This window comes from Molossus molossus, unplaced genomic scaffold, assembly GCF_014108415.1.
Source record: "Molossus molossus isolate mMolMol1 unplaced genomic scaffold, mMolMol1.p scaffold_m16_p_1, whole genome shotgun sequence".
Classification (NCBI taxonomy): Eukaryota; Metazoa; Chordata; class Mammalia; order Chiroptera; family Molossidae; genus Molossus; species Molossus molossus.
In genome coordinates this window covers 106,765,764-106,788,244 of record NW_023425344.1, presented here as the reverse complement: position 1 = coordinate 106,788,244, position 22,481 = coordinate 106,765,764, and the positions used below count along the sequence as shown (strand labels likewise).

The following is a 22,481-nucleotide window of genomic DNA, read 5'->3' as shown; positions in this document are numbered from 1 at the left end:
TACATAACAGTAATACAAATGAAACAAAATTTCAAAACAAAAATCACTGATCTTCCAGGTTTCCAGTTACTACTGTAATATAGCAAGTTGGGTGACTAATTGGATAGACTTGGCACACAATATTAGTGACAATTACAGCAGTGGAGTATTTTAGAATTTTCCAGATTCTGGATGCCTATTAGACTTTACGAGCTATATGACCCCATGTTGATTTTTTTTCTAACCTTACCCGAGGACATTTTTTGCACTTATCTTCAGGTAGATCGGGAGGGAGAAAGGGAGGAAGAGAGAGAGAGAAACACTGATATGAGAGACACACATAGAGTGGCTGCCACCCACACAACTCCAACCAGGGCCAGGGACAAACTGCAACTGAGGCATGTGCCCTTAGCGGGAACCGAACCCAGGATTCTCCGGTCCGCAGGCTGATGCTCCAACCACTGTGCCAAACCGGCCAGGGCAATTATATTGATTTTATCTATCCTTCTGATATTAAACTGTGGATGGCTCAGTAATTACTAATATAGTATTTCCCACATATAATACATCAAGAACAAGTAACTATTTAGAGAATGGCAAAGAAAACACAGAAAATTTAATTAGTATTGAATTTAAGGGAAAATCCAAATTTAAATAATCACTTTATATGATTTTGTTAACATAATAAGACAATGTTTAAAACTCACTTTGAAGTGTTTCAAGTTCAGCTCTAGTCAATGCATCTTCCTTTTCCTTCAATCTTGTTTCTTTATATTTAGCATAAAACTGCCCAGCATCCTTAAAAAAAAGTTACAAATAAATTAACATAAAAGTCAGTTTGCTTTGATGGTATTTTCCACATAACTTCATTTTAAAGCAGTATATTATTTAACAACTAGTCTTCCTTTGTGTTTATGCTTTCAAATTTTATGATGAACAGAAGAAAATAAACACTTCTCTATAAATTTTCTCTCTTAGAGAGCTGATTAAAGGCAGACACTGCATGAGTATAAATTTAAGTATTTTCTCTCAGACATGGAAGAAAGGTATCCTCTTCATGTTTTCTTCCATAGTGTATTTTCTCAATATAGTGCTATTACATGAACAGAGAGCAGAAAAAGACACTTGTTTAACTGAATTAAATTATTTGGTATAATGAACTGTATTACTGTACTAACACTATTTTCATATTAGTCCTTTAACTCCAAAATATTTTCAAAATTATTATATGCAAATCTGATCATGAAACCTATATGAGTACGTAGAATGAAAGTTGTCATTCCCCGCTTCACTATACTAAGATACAAGTTCCTAACGTGGAGGGTTGAAGAGTGAGACATATACTGTAGTGTATACAAATGCTTAGGTGTCAAGATAGCAGTAGCTAAAGTCTCAAGAATTGGCATATTCAGAAGAATGAGCAGAGTACTGAAAAAAGACTAGGCCTTGGAAATCACAGACATGGAAAAAAACAAATTGATACTCTAGGCTCTTGACAATGAAAAAAGCAAAAACATCATTTTCACCATCCCTTGACTCAAACTTCATCTATTCTATAACAATACTACTTACAGCTGTCAGGCCACACTGTGCTATGCTTCAATGTCTGCATGTGCTTTGCTCTCTAGCTAGAATATGTTGCTCCCTTGCTATTATTCTGAGGAACTCCTATCTATCCTTAAAAAGCCTATTCAAGCATCATATCCTTTGCAAGTCCTTCTACCTTCCCTAACAAAGTAATTCTCTCTTGTATACTGCTACTGTATTGAAACACACTTCTATGATTGCTTGGATCATGCTATATTCTCTCCTAGCAAATGAGAAATTTAAGATAGGAGTACTTATATGCCCAGAGCACAGTATCTGGCATAACGCAGGCATTCAATAGTGTTCACTGAACTAAACTAGATTGAAATATATGAAAAATACTAGTAAAAAAAAAAAGAAAGAGCCTGATGACGGACTGATGTGGAATAAGAAGAGGAGAGGTATCAAAAGTAGCTCCAGGGCAGCAATTTTCAATTGGTATATCACAAGAATTTTTTAAAATATGAAATACCTGACTGTTTAGTCAGAGACACTGACCTTTTCCCCCTTAGACTGTCAAATAAAAAAATTACAACAGCCAATACCACAATAGCTGTTTGGTGTGAATGAATCAAAATTATAACTATTTTTTTTTTCAAAAAAGTAAAAAAAATATATTTCTTGGTGTGCCACTGAATTTTAGTAATTAGTTTGTGTGTGCCATAAGATGAAAAAGGTTGAAAGGTTGAAAATGGATGCTCTAGAGTAACATTCCTAGGTTGTAAGATTCCCAGAGCAGATAATCATAGACCCACATGAGAGAGTTTTATTTATGCAGAAAATACAGGAGCAAAAATCAATCCTTGGTTCTACCTCAATTCATATGTAAATATGAATATACACTAAAACCCTAGGATGGGTTTATCTCTTTTCATCTGTGACTGGTCCAAGTTAAAGCTTTCCTCTGGGATCTATGTCTTTTGGGTTATATCAGAACTCTTCACCTGATAATGAACTAGGGAAATAATAGGATATTTCTAAAATCATTGAATCAATACAATGAAGGTATATCTCTTATTCTTTCTGTTTCCACTTTTATGTCCCTACCTCATTTCTACTAAAATTCCTGCAAAGCTTGGGCCAACTAAATAATAATATAATTTGAGGGCACAGAATGTCATGTACCCAATTAACTAATTTCCCCAGGCCCATATGTACTTCAAATTTCAACAAGGTTTTGGGTTAAAGTTTGATGGCCCCTTAACAGTTCCCCATGCCCCTAAAAATATCAACCCTGGGGTAATATTATTTTATATTAAACCACATCTGTAACTTATTCCATATATGTATTAGTTTTTTCTGAGAGAATTTTTAAAAAAATTTTTACTAACTTATTTTTGTTACAGAAGTTTCTCCTTTTTTTCCCCATTGACATCCTCCTCCCCATCCCCCCGACCCCATACCTGGCTTTGTGGTCTGTGTACATCGGTTATGCGTACATGCATAAGTTCTGTGGTTTTTCTCTTCCCTCCCCACCATCCCCTTTTGAGGGTTGTCAGTCTGTACCCTACTTCCGTGTCTCTGGGTCTACCCTATTCCTCAGACTGTTATGTTCATTATATTCCACAAATAAGTGAGATCATGTGATATTTGTCTTTCTCTCCTTGGCTTGCTTCCCTTAGAATAATACTTTCCAGGTCCCTCCATGTCGTCTCAAAGGATAAGGGATCTTTCTTTCTTACAGCTGCTTAGTACTCCATTGTGTATATGTACCACTGCTTTTTTATTCATTTGTCTATGGATGAATACACTGATGGACACTTGGGCTGTTTCCAGATCTTAGCTATTGTAAATAGTGCTGCTATGAACATGAGGGTACATATATTCTTTCTGATTGGTGTTTCAGGCTTCTTAGGGTATATTCCTAGAAGTGGGATCACTGGGTCAAATGGCAATTCAATTTTTAACTTTTTGAGGTAACACCATAGTGTTTTCCATAGTGCTGCACCAGTCTGCATTCCCACCAACAGTGTACTAAAGTCTCCTTTTCTCCACACCCTCACCAACACTTGTTTGATGATTTGTTGATGGCGGCCATTCTGACAGGTGTGAGGTGATACCTCATTATTGTTTTAATTTGCATCTCTCTGATGATTAGTGATGTTGAGCATTTCTTCATATGTCTCTTGGCCATTTGTATGTCCTGTTTGGAGAAGTGTCTATTCAGCTCCTCTGTCCATTTTTTAATCGGGTTCTTTGTCTTCCTTTTGTTGAGTTGTATGAGTACTCTATATATTTTGGAAATTAACCCCTTATCTGATGTATCATTGACAATGATGCTCTTCTATACAGTGGGTTGCCTTTCCATTTTGATGATTGTATCTTTTGCTCTGCCGAAGGTTTTTAATTTGATGTAGTCCCATGTATTCATTTTTCCTTTGTTTCTGTTGCCTTAGGTGATGTATCAGTGAAAATTCTGTTGCGCATGATGTCCAAAATTTTGTTGCCTACATTTTCTTCTAGGATTTTTATGGATTCACAGGTCACATTTAAGTCTTTTATTGATTTTGAGTTTATTTTTATGTATGGTGTAAATGATGGTCTAGTTTCATTTTTTTTACATCTGAGAGTATTTTTTAATAGTAAGGGGGAAAAAATATCAGGAAGATATTGGCTTCTTAAGGGGAATAGGAAATGTGACACCATGTAAGAAAAGGAGGGCACAGATAATTTACTTATGAGATGTGAAAGGCACCAGTGATTAAGAAGACAGATTTTGGAGCCAGACTATGATGACTGTGATCTCAGTTTTCGAGTATCCAAGATATCAGTGGAGTAGGTGGAAGCTACACTCACTTCCTCCCTTTAAATCAAACTGGAACAATCATCCTGACTAACCAACTGAAGACTAGCTGAACAGGAGACTTATAACCAAGGATTTACAGAAGAAGCCACTTCGAGACTGGTAAGAAGGACAGAGACATAAAAGGGCTGGCCCCACCCCCACTGGCAGTGGCTGAGATTCTGGAGGGATATTTCAGCTGCAAAGGTTCCCCCTGGGAGGTGTAGGGTCTCAACCCGAAGCCAGGCTCCCTAGCCCAGAGCACCAGAACCAGAAAGAGGCACCCACATAACATCTGGCTGTAAAAAATAGTGGAGATTCTGTCTGCCAAGGAGAGAGAGGAGTCCACTAGAGACACAAACATTCTCTTAAAGGGCCAATGCACAAAATCTTATTTGTAGCCACTCACCCTGTGGTCTGGCACAGGGTGGGCAAAACAGATTAGAGTTGCATGAGGAGAGATTGGAGTTTGTAGCTGTAGGTAGCAAGCTGAAGGGACAGTAGCCAGGATCCGAGCTGAGTTCTTCACCCACATTGCAGACATCATCTCTCTGGAATGGAGCACTCCCCTCCACACTGCATCAACCTAAGAATATGGAATAGTCCCACCCTCCAGACTGCCTCTCGCACCACCCTGCAGAGCTTGCACCCAGCTGAGGAATCAGCTGCCTGGGCTAGGGTCTAGAGGTCTGGGCAGACTCAGGGAGTGTCAGTGACTGAGTTGTGGGGCATTTGCCCTACTTTCCCGTGAACATGACTGGTGCTTCACCCTCAAAAAAGATCCCAAATAAATAAAATCATAAATGAAAGATGAGAAGTAACAACTGACACTAAAGAAATACAAAGGATTGTAAGAAAATATTAAGAACTACAATATGCCAAGAAATTGGATACATCTGGAAGAAATGGATACATTCCTAGAAATATACAACTGTCTAAAACTGAATCTGGAAGAATCAGAGAATATGGACAGACTGATTACAACTAGTGAATTTGAATCAATAAAACAAAACAAAACAAAAAAATCTCCACTAACAAAAGTCCTGAACCAGATGGCTTCACAGGTGAATTATACCAAACATTCAAAAAGGAACTAACACCTATCCTTCTCAAACTACTCCAAAATATTCAAGAAGACTCCCAAGCTCATTTTAGAAGGCCAGCATTATTCCAATTCCAAAACAGATACACTACAAAGAAAGAAAATTATAGGCCAATATCCCTGATGAACATAGATGTTAATATCCTCAACAATATATTAGCAAACCAGATCCAGCAATATATTAAAAAGATCATACACCATGATCAAGTGGGATTTATTCTGGGGATACAAGGTTGGTACATATATGCAATTCAATAAATGTCATACACCACATAAACAAAATGAAGAATAAAAATCACATAATTATATTAATAGATGTAGAAAAAGCATTTGATAATTTCCAACACCCACTTATGACAAAAACTCTCAGCAAAGTGGGAATAGAGGGAGCATACCTCAATGTAATTAAGGCATTTGTCAAACCCACAGCTAATCATACCCAATGGGCAAAAACTATAAGTGTTTCCCTTAAGATCACAAACAAGACAGGGATGTCCACTTTCACCACTCTTATTCAACATAGTACTGGAAGTCCAACCCACAGCAATCAGACAAGATGAAATAAAAGGCATCTATATTGGAAAGGAAGATGTAATACTGTCATTATTTGCAGATGACATAATACTGTACATAGAGAACCCCAAAAATTCCACCAGAAAACTACTAGTACCGATAAATGAATTCAGTAAAGTAGAATACAAAATAAATATCCAGAAATCAGTTGCATTTTTACATATCAATAATGAACTATGAGAAAGAGAAACTAAAAAAAAATCCCATTTACAACTGCATAAAATAAATAAATAAAGCACGCTTCCCCTCTTGCAAACATGCTCACACCTTTCCCTTCCTCCTCTTCTTCCCTCACAGGTGTGCAGATACTAAACTCTAAGAATCCTCACAAGACTTGCAACCAAGGGAGCAAAGGGCAGTGGCAGCTTGTCCCAGCTAACCCCCAGAACCTGTTCCCTAGGCATCCTTTTCTCTGACTCGCCAGTGAGCTGACAGCAGTCCTACCTTAGCTCACTTCTTTTCCATCAAGTTTCTAGAGCGCTAAAGCAGCCCTGCTCTCCTGTTGCTTCTCCTATCCTAAGGTCTTTCTTGTTTCACTCTCCCCAGCTTTAATAAACATACTCTCAAAATAAAAAAATAAAAACTGAGGAATAAAGTTAACCAAAGAAATAAAGAACCTGTACTCAGAAATTTATAAGACACCGAAGAAAAAAAATGGAAGATACAAATAAGTGGACATATATACTATGTTCATGGATAGGAGAATCAAAATCATTAAAATGTCCATACTACCCAAAGCAATCTAAAGATTTAATGCAATTCCTATCAAGATACCAATGATATATTTCACAGAACTAGCACAAATAAACCATAAAAATCACCAAACAGCCACAGCAATCCTGAGAAAGAAGAACAATGTTGGAGGAGTCACACTACCTGATATCAAACTATACTACTAGACCATAGTAATCAAAACAGCATGGGACTGGCATAAAAACAGACATATAGATCAATGGAATGGAACAGAGAGCCCAGAAATAAACCCACACCTTTAGGGGCAATTAATATTTGACAAAGAAGGCAAAAACAATGGGGTAAAGATAGTCTATTCAATAAATGGTATTGGGAAAATTGGACAGATACTCCCCCCCCCCCCCAAAAAAAAAGAACTAGACCATCTTCTTACACCATGTATAAGAATAAACTAAAAATGAATTAAAGATTTAACTGCTAAGAGCTGAATCCATAAAAACCCTAAAAGAAGACATAGGCAGTAAAATCTCAGACATTTCTTATAGCAGTATTTTTTTCTGATATATCACCTTGTACAAGGGAAACAAAAGAAAAAATAAACAAATGGGACTATATCAAATTAAAACATTTTTGCACAGCAAAGGAAACCATCAGCAAAATGAAAAGAGAACCCACTCAATGGGAGAACATATTCACCATAATACACCTAATTAAGAGGTTAATATCCAAAATTTATAAAGAACTTATACAACCCAACACCAAAAAAACAAATAATCCAGTTAAAATGGGCTAAGGACCTGAGTAGACATTTTTCCAAAGAGGACATACATATAGCCAATAGATATATGAAAAATGATCGACGTCACTAATCATCAAAGAAAATTAAAAACACAATGAGATACCACCTCACAACTGTCAAAATGGCTATCATCAATGAATGAACAAACAACAAGTGTTGGCAAGGATGTAGAAAAAAAGGAACTCTTGTGCACTGTTGGTGGGAATGCAGACTGGTGCTGCCACTGTGGAAAGCAATATGGGGTTACCTCAAAAAATAAAAAATAGAACTGCCTTATGACCCAGCAATTCCACGTCTGGGAATATATCCCAAGAAACCGAAAACACTAATTCAAAACAATATATGAACACCTATGTTTATTGCAGTGTTATTTATAATAGTCAAGACTGGGAAGCAGCCCATGTGCTCATCAGTAGATGAGTGAATAAAACAGCTGTAGTACATTTACACAATGGAATACAACTCTAAAAAAGAAAGAAATCTTACTCTTTGCAACAACATGGATGGACCTGGATAGTATTATGCTAAGTGAAGTAAGCCAGTCAGAGAACGACAAGTGTCGTATGATTTCACTTATATGTGAAATCTAATGAATAAACTAAAAAACATAATAGAAACAGACTCATAGACACAGAGAACAGATTGACAGCTGTCAGAGGGGAAGGGAGTTAGGGTGCTGGGTGAAAAATGTGAAGAGATTAAGCAAGAAAACAAAAACAAAACCTCATAGACAACAAAGAACAGTATGGTAATTGTAAGAAGGAAAAGGGGGTGTGGGGAGGTAGAAGAGGGTAAAGGTGGAATAAATGATTAAATGGTGACGGAAGAGAATTTACTTAGGGTAATGAACACACAATACAATATACAGATATTATAGAACTGTACACCTGAAACCTATATAATTGTATTAACCAATGTCACCCAAATTAAATAAAAAGGATCTCAGCTTTTTCTTTTTTATTGCTTCAAATTCACTAGTTGTAATCAATCTGTCCAGATTCTCTGATTCTTCCAGATTCAGTTTTAGACAGTTGCTATGTGACATTTAGCTAATTACTTCACTTCTGTGGGTAAATTTTCTGATCCATAATATGGGTATAATAAAAATAACTAACTCATAGAGCTTTTGTAATGATTATGTATTAACATATGGGAAATACTTCAAATAACATCTTGGGCACAAGCCTTAAATGTGTTAACTATTGTTATTACTTCATCATTTTGTCAAGAACCTTCTTCTCTAATACAAAAGGTGAGTTTTTCTGCTTCATACCATATCAAAACTCCTCCTGGACAATTCTGTACCTTCTTGCTTACATGATTTCTCTTTACTTGCACCCTATATACCTCAGTGCAAAAACCTTTTACTGGCTAATAGCAATCTTTTCCTAGTGGTCCTATCAAATTTGAACATTTATTTGCCAATGTTTCTTCTTCCTGCTACATACAGTACAGAATTCCACTAAAAATTCCTCTCTGAAATACCCATCAGATACAAAAATCACATTTATCTGAAGATGGTAATATACCCAATCACCTTAACCTACTCCAATTATTTCCAGAAGTTTTAATATATTCCCTAGTCTCACTCACTGCGGCTATAGGTAAAAAATTCTGTCTTCCTTCTGTTCCATTTGTAAGTATTTATTTAAATGTTCCTCATGCTTTTTCTTTTCTTCATATGTTATTTGTATTTTCAAATTGTACAATATGTCCATTCCAGGAAGCATTGCTTCTTCTTTTTTTTTTTATCCTCACCTGAGGACATTTTTTGTTCAGGTAGAGTGGGAGGGAGAGAGAGGAAGAGAGAGAGAGAGAAACATTGATGTGAAAGGGACATATCGAGTGGCTGCCACCCACACGACCGACCAGGGCCGGGGACAAACTGCAACCAAGGTACATGCCCTTAGCGAGAACCGAACCCGGGTCTCTAGGGACCGCAGGCTGATGCTCTAACCGCTGAGCCAAACCGGCCAGGGCGAGCATTGCTTCTTTAACAAACCTATGATCTCAAATTTCTACTGTACTCAACAAACTGCACTGTCCCAACTATCTCTGCATACAGTTTGGTATACCACACTTTAAGATGACTGACAAACTGGAAGACTTTAAAAAGAAAGTGAACAAATGGTGAGGCAGCTTGAAACTATATTTAAAGGAATTGGGGATAAAAACACTAGGGTTAACCTGATTACTATCATAGACTATCTTTAGGGTCATTACAGGAAAGAATGAATTATTACTATGGTTCCAGAGAGCAATGTTTTGATTTTAGATAAATATAAAGAACTTTCTAATAATTATAATTACCTGAAAATAAAATAGATGGACTTACAAGGTAATATTCAAGAGACCAGGTGGCTGTTCTTTAAGTTATATTCTAGGGGGCATTCATGTAATCAAACGGGGTTAATAAGAGAAGTTGTTTTCAACATTTTTTTCCCTTCCATTCTTTTTTTTTTTTTTTTTTAAATCTGTATTGTTGAATGTAGAATGTATTACAGATGTTCCACATTTTTTCCCCCAATGACTCCCTCCTCCCCACTCCCGCCTCCCTTCCGCCTTTTCCCACACTATTGTCTGTGTCCATTGGTTATGCGTATAAGTTCTTTGGTTTATTTCTTCCCATCCCCCAGCCCCTTTCCCTTTGAGGTTTGTCAGTTTAGCAATCAATTTGTACTTCTTAATCCCTTCACCTTTTTCACCCATTCCCCCAAACCCCCTCCCATCTGGCAACCAACAAAATGTTCTCTGTATCTATGAGAATGTTTCTGTTCTATCTGTTCATTTTGTTTGTAGATTCCATTGTTGATAGATATGTATTCATTGCCATTTTGTATGTTCATATATTTTATCTTTTTCTTCAAAAAGACCCTTCGTCATTTCATATAATAACGGTTTGGTGGTGATGAACTCCTTTAACTTTTTCTTGTCTGGGAAAGTCTTTATATGACCATCGATTCTGAATGACAGCTTTGCAGGATAGAGTAATCTTGGTTGTAGGTTCTTGCTTTCCATCACTCTGAATATTTCTTGTCACTCCCTTCTGGTCTGTAAAGTTTCTTTTGAGAAATCAGCTGACAGCCTTATGGGAACTCCCTTGTAGGTAACTAGCTGCCTTTCTCTTGCTGCTTTTAAGATTCTCTCTTTGTCTTGAACCTTTTGCATTTTGATGATGATGTGTCTTGGTGTGGGCCTCTTGGGGTTCATCTTGTTTGGGACTCTCTGTGCTTCCTGGACTTGTATGTCTGTTTCCTTCACCAAGTTAGGAAAGTTTTCTGCCATCATTGTTTCAAACAGGTTTTTGATTTCTTGTTCTCTCTCTTCTCCTTCTGGCACCCCCAAGATGCAAATGTTGGCACGTTTGAGGTTGTCCCAGAGGCTCCTTAAACTATCCTCATTTTTTTGGATTTTTTTTTCTTTTTGCTGTTGTGATTGGGCGTTTTTTGCTTTCTTATATTCCAAATCGATGGTTTGCTCCTTGGATTTACGTACTCTACTATTGAAGCTGTGTAAATTATTCTTTATTTCAGTTAAAGCCTCCTTTGTTTCTAACTGTGCATTGATCATTTCTGACTGGTCCTTTTTTATGCTCTTGAGGCCCTCACTGAGTTCATTGAGCATCCTTAAAAGCAGTATTTTGAACTCAGCATCTGTTAGGTTACTTATCTCCATTTCGCTTAGTTCTTTTCTTGGGGTTTTGTTCTGTTCTTTCATTTGGGACCTGTTTCTTTGTCTCCTCATTTTGGCTGCCTCCCTGTGTTTGTTTCAGTGTATTACTTAATGAGAGGTATGGGGCTAGCTGAGACCAGATGCTGCTCGTTTGAAAAAATTTAGGAAAACCTGAAGCAGGATCCAAGTCAGGCCAATCCTATGGTTAAGCAAGTGCCAACAGCTTGGGTGGGCCTGAAAGTTGGGTGGGGCGGGGCCTCAGGGAGTCACCAAGGCGGGGCTACCAGTGTGAGCCAGGTTGCTGGAGTCCCAGATATGGCGGCTGTCTGCCGCCCCAGGGAAGGGCTCACCAAAGGAACAAAGGCCTCTGACAGCACGTTTTTCCCGGAGAAAGCCCCCTCTCCAGCCCTCGCTCCAGTGCCAAACAGCTCTTCCCTGTATGTCTCTGGTGCCCCTCGAGCTGCCTCCCCTCCAAGCTTAGAGGGAGAGAGTCCGATAAGTCCATGTGCAGGCCCTTTAAGGAGCTGCCTGGGGCTCCAGCTGCTTCAGCCTCCCTGAGCCTCAGTTCCCGCTGGTTTTTCCAGCCAGAAGTTATGGGGACTTCTCTTCCTGGCACTGGAACCCTGAGCGGGGCACCTGGTGTGGGACGGGGACTCCTCAGTCCTCAGGAAGGACCTTCCCAGCTGAGGTATCCTCCTGATTTTTATCCACCACACGTGGGTGTGGGACCAGCCCGTCACGCCGCTGCCCCTCCTACCAGTCTCCATGCAGCTTCTTTAATTCCGTAGTGGTAGGACTTCCATTCAGCTTGATTTCAGGTGGTTTTGAATGGTGGTTGTTCTGTAGTTTTGTTGTAACTTGGATGTGGTTGTGGGAGGATGCCATACTGCATTTACCTACGCCGCCATCTTGACCGGAAGTCCTCTTCCCTTCCATTCTTAATGGGGGCTAATCATGTGAATACAACTTAGAAGTACAGAAAACAAACACAAAGTGCCATTTTGAGTCCAGAATAAACCCCCATTTACCTACACTTTATATCGGGTGGGGCAACAGTAGGTTAACAGTTGTTCATATGGAAAAAAATACAATAACTAATAATAACACAGAATAAACTGTTTTGTATACCATAACTGTAAGCCTACTTTTGCCCTATCTATAGATTTCTTGTGGATATAAACTTGTCATCCATCTTTGTAGACATTGCTTAGCACATTATAGAAACTTAGTAAATATTCAATGAATGGATGCTTGCTTTAATCAATCAGGGCTCTGAACTGCCTAGGTTTATCTCTATAATACTGTGTTAAACTATGAAGTTGACATTGCTCCAAAAAGAAAGAGTTCCTCTCCTCAAGGAGCTTATAATCCGTATGGATGAAACATGACCAAAAGTTTTTCTTATTCAAGATGCAACTCTCTTAACACTCAACAAAATTTCTTGAAGGACTCAAAACCTATCTGGACTGAGAAGCAGGGAAATTATTTTATATGAACTATTGCTAACTTAAAGAACTTATGTTATGGGTACTCTTTTACTTTAATTGTAGAGCGTGGGCTCCTACACAAGAAGACATTAAACAGTTGTATTTATTTATACTTATTTATTGAACCACTATTTTATGTGTTTTTCTTATTAGGATATACAGAGATTATATAGTAAGAGAAGCAGTTGTCCTTAAAGCATATGTAAAAATAACTATGAATATTAACCAAAATGTGAAATATAAACTACACGAGAAGAGGGATTTTTGCATTTAAACTAAAAAAAAATTTCCAGGGCCTAGAAGAGTACCTGGCACATAGTAAGGACTCAATAAATATTTGTTGAAGAAATTATTGGAAGAGAGAGTGGTGCTCACCCAACATTCTATCTGTTTCCCCACATTTCTTGTCCTCTTGAGATTAGGTGGGGTCATGGGACTAGTTCTGGATGGGCTGTGGATGGAAATATCATGGGTCATTTCAAATAAAAGCATTGAAAAGTTTGTGCAATCCTCCAGCCCTCTACTCTTGCCATGGTGAGCAAGGAGGCCCTGTGTTCCAGAGATGGATACAGCTAGAAGATGATGAAGACATCACTATTGTGAGTCCCTAAACTGCTAATTAGAACAGAATGACCCCTTTCCTACCAACAGTGATAGATTAAGTGGCACAACTAGAAAACTATTTTAAGCCACTGAAATTTCAGGATGATCTCTACTTTGTCATAGTCTATCAGTTTATCCTGATTATAATACAAACAAGTAAATGTTATGAAGTCAGTACAGAGAATAAGCAGTGGAAGTCTTCAGTTGGTCCAATCAGGAAAGACTTCATAATGATGATGACAATTTAAGCCTTGAAGATGTACCATTTCCGAGGTTAGTGAGCTGTATGAGATGGAGGATATCCATTCACACCAAAAACTTTTATTTTAACGTTACTGACATAGTTCAGTTAAGTGATAAAATAAATGCTGAGCTGGCATTGTTTGTCATGTTTTGAGTTAATTTTACTTCTCCATATAAACTTAAAAATACTAAACAATGCAAAGGAAAGTTAGGAAGAAGGGGGTTGATCTACAGTGGCGGGAGCAGGGAAATACCACCACTTGTCCTAATGGGATGAGAAATATGGAAGAGCTCTGAGGACAGGTAGCTGCAAAAGAGACAGAGGATGCTCCATTTCTTTCTTTCTTTTTTTCTGTTTCACAGCATAAATCTCTTTAGTGTGATGCTTACATATAACCTTCAACACGAAAAAATATCAAGTACATTTCTCAAAACATGCCCATAAAAGTCATTGCTTTATGTCAAATTTTGTTCTCCTATTGACTTATACTATAATCTTGGAATTACATATAACATGTAATAAAATTACAATGAAGAATACAGGAATACTTTAAAATGGTATACTTAGAATAAGAGTCCAAACTTTTATATAGAACTATATAACACTGAATTGGAAAGAAGTAATAAAATAAAGATAAAACAGAAAACCAGAAGCCATGCTTTCCTCCACCAGAGTCAGGAGAATTCAAGGAGATGCAAGGCCTAAAACCTACTTTTTCCATTTGGGCTAAGAGATAAAACAGACCGTATCAGGCATCTGCTCAGCCCCAATTCAATGTAAGAATCCTTCTATAGCTTGTATAATAATTACAATCAGCCTGAATACTATGATAGTAAGGAGTTTATGATTAGACAGCTTATTCACTCACTACAAGCTAGCTATCTAGCCAGTTACCCTGCTGATGGGAAAATGTATTCTTTCTTAGCTTTTATTTCTTATATTTTAATACTTATTTTCATCTACTTTAAGTTTCATTTCTACCATTAACTAGTTGTATCACTTTGAGCAAACTGCTTTACCAATCTGAGTCACATGCACTTTTCATCTATAAAACAGAGTTGATGAGACCATGTATCTCTAATACCCTACCTAACATTTTGTGTGTTTCCTTTTTTAATATTTAGCAATAACCTATAAAACTCTACTTTACGTTCTGTCCTTGGGCCTCTGAGTAATTGCAGCTTGTGCCCTCATTATAGAGAGTAGAGAAATGAAATCTTTGTCTTAATGTTGTAAGGTCTTTTCACTTTTCCTGTATCCCTTTGTCTCTCTGTAGAAGCAGAATTTCAGCCTTATAAAAACTCAGATGGGCTTTTCCATTGTTTTGCATTTGTTCACTTATTTCCTACATAAAGTATGTTTATCTGCAGAATTAAAAAAAAAAAGTTTTTAGAGTACTAAAAGTAAGCTTTCTCATCCCTTGGAAAATATGTATTTAACTTTGAGGAGAAGGACAGGCAACTCAGCTTGCTACAAATGCCTCCTAGCCTTTTAGAAGCCCTTTCCCCTGCTAATTAGCTGTGGATGTTTTGTTTATTTGGTTTCTGTCAGAGTCCCAGCAAGCAGAAGCAAAGGTTAGAAAGGAAAGCCCCCGACTGTACAGAGGGTGACCTCCAGGCTTCTCTACCTTTGTTTCCATGGCAGAAGATTCTGGGGATGGAAGATGCCTCTTAAATATAGTATTCCCTTTATTCTTAGGCATCTTTTATTTTATTTTTTAAGGTAAAAGTCATGGCACTACAGAGAAAATTCCTCTATTTTCTCAGACACAGCTCCTAGGTAACCTGTAAGTCCTGACGGGAGTGGGCTATGCACGCTGAAAATTTCCAGCAATAAGTTTTAATTTAACTACGTTCATTTAGATTCACTTGGTAGTGAGAAAAGGCGGGACTGAGACTTAACAATGGAAAACATTTACAACTTTAGGTAATGCACATGTAAAGGAGTTTTGTATTTTATAAATTATGTTAATGAGAAACGTAACAGAGCATGTAGAGAGAAACTTGAATGGTGTGTTCCCAGAGAAACAAGCACCAAGAAAATAAATTCTGAATACTTAAGACCTGCATCATCTCAGAAAATAGAGAGAACTATGAACAAACTATGATTTAGATTGGTAATCACTTAGAATATTTGGCACTTAAGTGATTTTGTAGAGAAGAAACTGATGGTATTAACAGTCTAAATTATTATGGGCCCAAATATATGAGGCTCCAACTCAAATAGGCAATGAAAAAAAATAAACTAACTTATGAGTTAAATTCAACACATATATAACATTGGTTATATATCATCATTGTCACTTTCATGACAATGAATATGTTTCAGAACATATATTATCAATTTTAAAATATCCTAGAAGGGCAGTTTAGAAGTTAAAAAATTTCTTCAGGGTACAGGCTGAATACAGCCAACAAAAGACTAGTTTAGTCAAGATTCCAAGAGAATGTGTACTCCCTTCAAAACTACCATGAAAACAAAAACAGACTGGTAAGATATGGGAGTGTCACTGGGGCTATATTTGAATGCTGAAATTAAATTCTAGCCCTAAAGCATACAAGGCCTCTCTTTATATAGTCCAAGTCCCTTGTATATTCTAACCCATATTCCATGTCTTCTGTTGATCATTTCATGTGCTTTCTTTGCTATCTAAACACATCTTCCAGTTTCCCTGCTCCTCTGCATAAAGTCATGCATTTTACTACTCTGCAATGGTCTCTTGTTCTGTGCACAGACTAACTTTCTATCTATTCATCAATTTATAAACACTTTCCACATTCTTTTTCTTTGGTTTCTCATTTGACTTTTTACTTTTCTGCATATGTGGGTACATGTATGACATGAGGTACACATTTTGCTATACAATATTATCTATACATCTTTTCCTTGGACATTTCCAACCTGGGAAATGTTTGATATTAATTTAACATTATCAAATATTTTACATGTATCAAGTATAATAGTTTTTAGTTCTTCTAATCTACCAATTCTTATTATTCTTCCAATATCCCTTTCAGAGCAAAGGAAAGGAACAAAGCCCAGTGCTGGAGGTAATAAGAACCTTCTTAAAAAGCAGGGGGCTATCAAAGGTGTACTTTTACTTCTACCCAGTGTGATCACAGAACCACTTAAGAGTAAAATTCTGCCTACTATGTACTCTAAACTCTTCTACTCCCAACAATATATACATATCATTGACAGATGTGTGTGATGGAAACAGTCTGTTGTCTTACCAATAAACCTTATTATATCTAACTGTCCTTTACAGATTTACCATATCAGATTCAGCTATTAAGAGCATAAATTCCTAAATGGCTATATACAGAAGCTGAAGATTAGGATGTAGCCTTAGATTATAGTAACTGGCTGTGTGATATCTTTTTTTTTTAAAGGAACTGTATAATATCTTCCTTAGGTCTCTTTCAGCCTTACACACAGTATGATTGTATGGGAATTACAGTATCTATGAAATAATTTTTTGTACACTACCTAATTCACAAAGTGGGCACTCCACTGTATCTTTCATGTAATTCCTCTTTTTATTTTTCAATTTTAATTTAATTTTTTGAAGATTATTTTTAAAATCGAATTTTAGAGACAGAAGAAGGGAGAGGAAGAGAGAGAGAGAGAGAAACATCAATGTGAGAGCGAAACATCAATCAGCTGCCTCCTGCATGCCCCCTACCAGGGATCAAACCTGAGCATGTGCCCTCACCAAAAAGCAAACCGGCAACCTTTCAATGCATGGGACGACACCCAACCAACTGAGCCACACCAGCCAGGGCTAGCTCCTCTTTTTAGTTTTCCCTTGCCATCCTAAATAGAGACAGTCTTATTTGTTTGTACATTTAAAGAAGTCATTGTTTATACCAGATATGTGAAGCTTATGTACTATATTATATAATTCTTTTAATTCGTGTGTTATAACCTTTACCTGACTGTAAGGTCCTAGAAGACATTTATCTCTATAGCCCCTTACAGTGTCTTGTTCTGATGTTCAATACTTTTTTATTGAACCAGCTAAACAGCTGTTCTAAAGATACAACCAGAAAAAGCTTGACATATTAAATACTGATATAATCATTCTTATTTGTAAATTTTCTTGGGGGGTGTAGAAAACAATTTTGGTAAACTAATAAGGCAATGAGGCTTCTTAGGAATCTTAGATGCTAAAAGAGTGAATTTAGGAGAATAAGGTGAACCAGAACTGTCACTTTTCTAAATCCTACTGTGTATGTGAAATGTAACAAAGGAATGAGTATTGAGAGAAAGACTGGGAGGAAAAACATTGAAGAAGAGCTGTTGATATGATAAGGACACAATTTGGGTAGATATTCAGCTAGTGTGAAGGCCATTTGCTGGAAGTCTCTAAATGTCCACTTTTAGCTTAGATCCTCCTTCTTATCCAATAACTATACACACACACACACACACACACACACACACACATTTTACACAAGATATTTGCAGCTTAGTTTTAATAAAATAAAATTCAAGGGATGTACACAACCAGAAGAGCTCACTGTGTTAGCTCTTAATCCCACTTATGTCAGTGATACTTGTTATTATTGAATCATGATTCAATTAAACATTACATAAAAAAAGATGAAAAGTGAATAAAAATGACAGTTGTTTCTATGAAAATTAAGTGGATGCTTTGGAAAGTTCAACAGAAGAGTTGCTAAAAATGCTATTAACTAAATGTAAATCAATTAGGAAAGATTGGGGGAACTCATAAAAATCTGTAAGGATTATATAATCACAAGCATCTAGTTTAACTCTTCTTTAAAGGTATCAAGTGAAAATTTGTCATTAAAGAAACCAAGATTAAAGGCATGGTTTTTGCAAGAAGGAGGACTCCAATTCAAAAATAAAACAATGGCACAGCTGATGTGGCTCAATTGATTGAGCTTGGTCCCATGGACTGAGAGGTCTCGGTTCGATTCTGCACATGCCTGGGTTGTGGGCTCAAACCCCAGTAGGGGGTGTGCAGGAGGCAGCCAACTGATGTTTCTCACATCAATGTTTCTATTTTTCCCTCCCTTCTCTCTCTAAAAAAAAAACCTTTAAAAAATCTTTTTAAAAGTTGTTTAAAAATAAATAAATAAAATAAAACAAAACAATGGCCCTATATCACAGGAATGGTGAATAAATGTAAACTACATGCTTACAATGTTTAAAGTTGTGTGTTTAATTTTCCTACTTAGGGCTCTAGCAGGGCTCTCTTTTGACCATGCACCAATTAGCAATCCAGACTGCTTCAGGTAAAGAGGGTTTCTTTTAAATTTCATAAATATCTCACTTAAGAAGGTCTCATAGAAATGACACATACAAACTTCAACGCTGTAGATAAGGCACTTGTATTCACAGTACACAATTTTACGCATGATAAATTAATGCAAGGTTCACAGCAAACTGGAAAAAAAAAAAAAGGCAGACAAAAACCTAATCCTAACAGCAACTATTCAGTATTGCTTTGCTGAAAACATAAACTATGTTTCTCAATCTAAAATATTTTCACGATTATAATTTACATCAGAGTCTACTGTATTGCATTACTTTGTTAGTGAACGTGAGAAAAACTGATCTTATGTCCTCAAAACAGAAATAAAATATCTAGGATTTGCTTAAAAAATGATCTTTTCTTCTTGGAATACATTTATGAGGAAGAAATAATTAGACCAAAATTTAAAAATTAGGTTTACAAAGTATTTGAAAACCAATTGCTTTGCATCTCAAAACTGAAAGGCAACAGGCATTACCAAGTCAAAACTGTAAAGGTCAAACTGACCTAATAGTTTAAGAAAGCATAGTTTCTAAAGAGACTAAACCATGTTTGTAAAATTCCTTATTTTTGTGAGTTTTCTACAAATTTATGATGAGGCAAATCACTTAAAATGTTAGGTCTAGATACCATAGGCAAATAATTTAAAGTAATAACTTTTAAATCTAAGCAATCTTAATATATTGGTTCTATTTTTGCAAATTACCCTGAATGCTAACCAAGAAATATGTTAATTTTACCAAATAAACTTTGTTTCAAATGACTTAAATTAATATTACAAAGAAGTGTTTCAAATTGATTTTTATGTGATATTCCATTTACAGTGTCAATTGACTATACTTTTAAATTCATCTATACTTTGGTTGGCCTACTGCAGATTCTAAAACTGGCAAAAAAATAATCACTCAAAAAAAAAAAAAGAAAATATGCCCTAAAATATTTTTCCCTCACCTCTTCTCATAAAAAAACAAACAAATAAACAAAAAGCAGCATGACAAATATAATTTCCCTCTCTCTTATTAAGTGTCACATATATACCATACAAGAATTTAGGATTTTTATTAAAATAAACAATATAATATGCTAAACAACTTAAAAACAAAAGCTTTAAAATTACCCAAATACTTCAATATTCTCTATAAACTGTAACCAAAATATATGATTCAATAAGCAGTAAGTATTAAGATGAATTATTTTGATGGAAAACTGGTAAATAATTTCTCAAAGGCTAAGAACAAACACATTAGTGATCTTTAGTTCATTTCCCTTCAACAGAAAATTTGTGTTATGAGAGGATAAAGGAGAATGAAATGCCGAAGTTGGAGTCCTTCATTGCCTTAAACAACTAGGAAAAATAGCTCTGATATATAAAAAATAATGTGGGTAAAGCTGGGTAAAAATTATCTGTTTGTCTAGGTTTATCAAAACATTTATTTTCTGAAATGAAACATTTCCTTCCAAAAATTACAACCACATAGAACCTGAAAATTTGTATACCAAAATTATTATATATACTTTCAAATATTATATTTATGTTTTGGGAATCTTCTAACCAGATGCAATAATTAAAATTATCAAAGCAATAATTTAACAAAATTTGCTTTGGTATGCTAACTATAAAAAATAATAAATTGCCATATAAATATGACATATACCCACATTCTATGTTTGATCAAGACTGGATCAGAAACTTTGATTACCAGTATAAGACAGAATATCTTCACTTACAGTTGCAAATAAAATGGAAAACTGTATTTTTGCATAATTAGATGTTCATGTAAAGTTTTTTCTCATACTATGTGTTTAAATGCTATTAAAATAATGTGTGACAAGCTATTTGAACCCTGTTCTTCTTTACTGAATATGCCTTAAATGATAACAGATGATTAAATTTTATTGCTTTTTTTATCTGTTCTATAGATAGTATCCTTCCTCTGCCCCCCTCCCACTTTTTCCAGTGTCTTGGAATTCTATGGTGTTCTAAAAGCAATGTAAGAGTTATAGGAGTAGATAGCTAAATTATTTTAGAACCATTCTCAGGTTTACACTTACAAAAACACCATTCAATTCAATCAGCATTATGAAGCTTCCACTGTACATCAGCATTCAGAGAGCAGACACAAGCATAAATTATTTCATGAATAATTAAAATGAAAGCATCTAATATTATATGAAAGAGGTACATTTTACCTGGATTAGATGAGGCAATGCTTTTAGTGTAAGGCAAAACCAAATCCCCAGCTTGCATGGAAGCAAATCATGCCATTGTGGTTTCATCAGTAATCTAAAGGGAAAACAAAAGCAAAGAAGCAAACAAAATACAGAGTAAGCTGGGAGACAAAATATATTTATAGAGACCATGATTTCTGTTTTGAATGGCTCTTTCAACAAAAAAAGAGAGACATTTTTCAGTGAACTATTTATGATGGTTATCACTTATTCTGATTTATTCTATCACGAAATACAGTAGTTACAACAAATGCAATATATATAGCAAGTAAGCGAATACAAAGATTTTGGGAAAGGAGACTCCTAATCAAGTTATAAAGATAAAGAAACAAAAGATCTCTTTCCAACCTAGACTTTCATCAGTTCTACAAAATGAATTCTCAAACCTTATGATTATTTCAGCTATAAAAGACTAAACATCATCAGAGTGTTCCCCAGTGCTGACAAGCAGATATGAAGACTGTAGCATAAACAAACCAACACATAAAAATTAATGTCATTTGCAGTTCACTGAAGCATAACTCACTGATGTCATCAGAACAGAAGATAGGCAGAATAGTCTCTGATCTCCATCTCACATTGATCCAGTTCTGTCCTGCTGTGTGAACCATTTAAACCCTTTATTTTTTCTTTTGAATCGATAGAAGAAATGGTGGTGTCTCTGAGTGTACTGCCTATCACTGCCTCTGTACCTTTTGTCACTCATGAGCTAAACACTAAATTATAGATTCATCTAGTAATACTTTGGTTCTAAAGTTCAGTATACAAATTTTAAACTACAAGAATCTGGGGGTTTAATTACTTAAATATACATTAACAATTCACTTGTAGAACAAAAAACTTGTAGAACTTCTGCCTAAGATCAGAATTAGTATCACAAACTAATATAGAACATTATTAGTCTTTTATAAACCTACTACAGATGTAAATGTTAGCATATCTGAAATAGACACATGAAACTGGATATTAAAGAAATATTTTAAAACAGTTTCTAATTACAAAATATTTGTATATGCTCTCACCTTTCATTTTTTTCTGAAGCACCAAGTTTTGATAAATCCACACTCTTGCCACCTATCTTTTTTTTCTTTTCTCTCTTTTTTCTACTAAGCAGTTCATCCTTAATGTGGAAAAAATTATAGGTACAGATTATCATTAACATGTACTCTTCAAATGTTATCAAGAGTCTACTGTGAAGGAGAAACATTATAAAGGAACATTTATGCAAATGTATGTAGGGTCCAACATGATTAAGTAAAATCATCAATCTTTAACAATAACTGTTGTCATGGTATCCAGTTCTTAAACACACATGAAGTTGAGCACTGTCAGTCATGTCTATCTCCATAGCAATCAAAGTTTTCTAAGAGGAGAAAGCATTCAACTTACTTCTTCTCGTTCATCCAACTTTAATAATGTCATTTCAAAAAGAATGAGTAAACCGATG

At 35.8% G+C, this 22,481-nt stretch overlaps 1 protein-coding gene across 1 annotated transcript in view; it reads right to left on the bottom strand.

Moving 5' to 3' along the window:
• Positions 1-22,481, bottom strand: part of DNAJC1 (DnaJ heat shock protein family (Hsp40) member C1) — a 258,888-nt gene that overhangs the window by 151,966 nt on the left and 84,441 nt on the right. The window contains exons 5-7 of the mRNA XM_036280549.1: positions 22,057-22,154; positions 20,996-21,089; positions 687-777 (exon numbers count right to left, since the gene is read on the bottom strand). Of these exons, the coding sequence (XP_036136442.1) occupies positions 687-777; positions 20,996-21,089; positions 22,057-22,154 (283 nt within the window). The remainder of the gene's footprint in view (positions 1-686; positions 778-20,995; positions 21,090-22,056; positions 22,155-22,481) is intronic.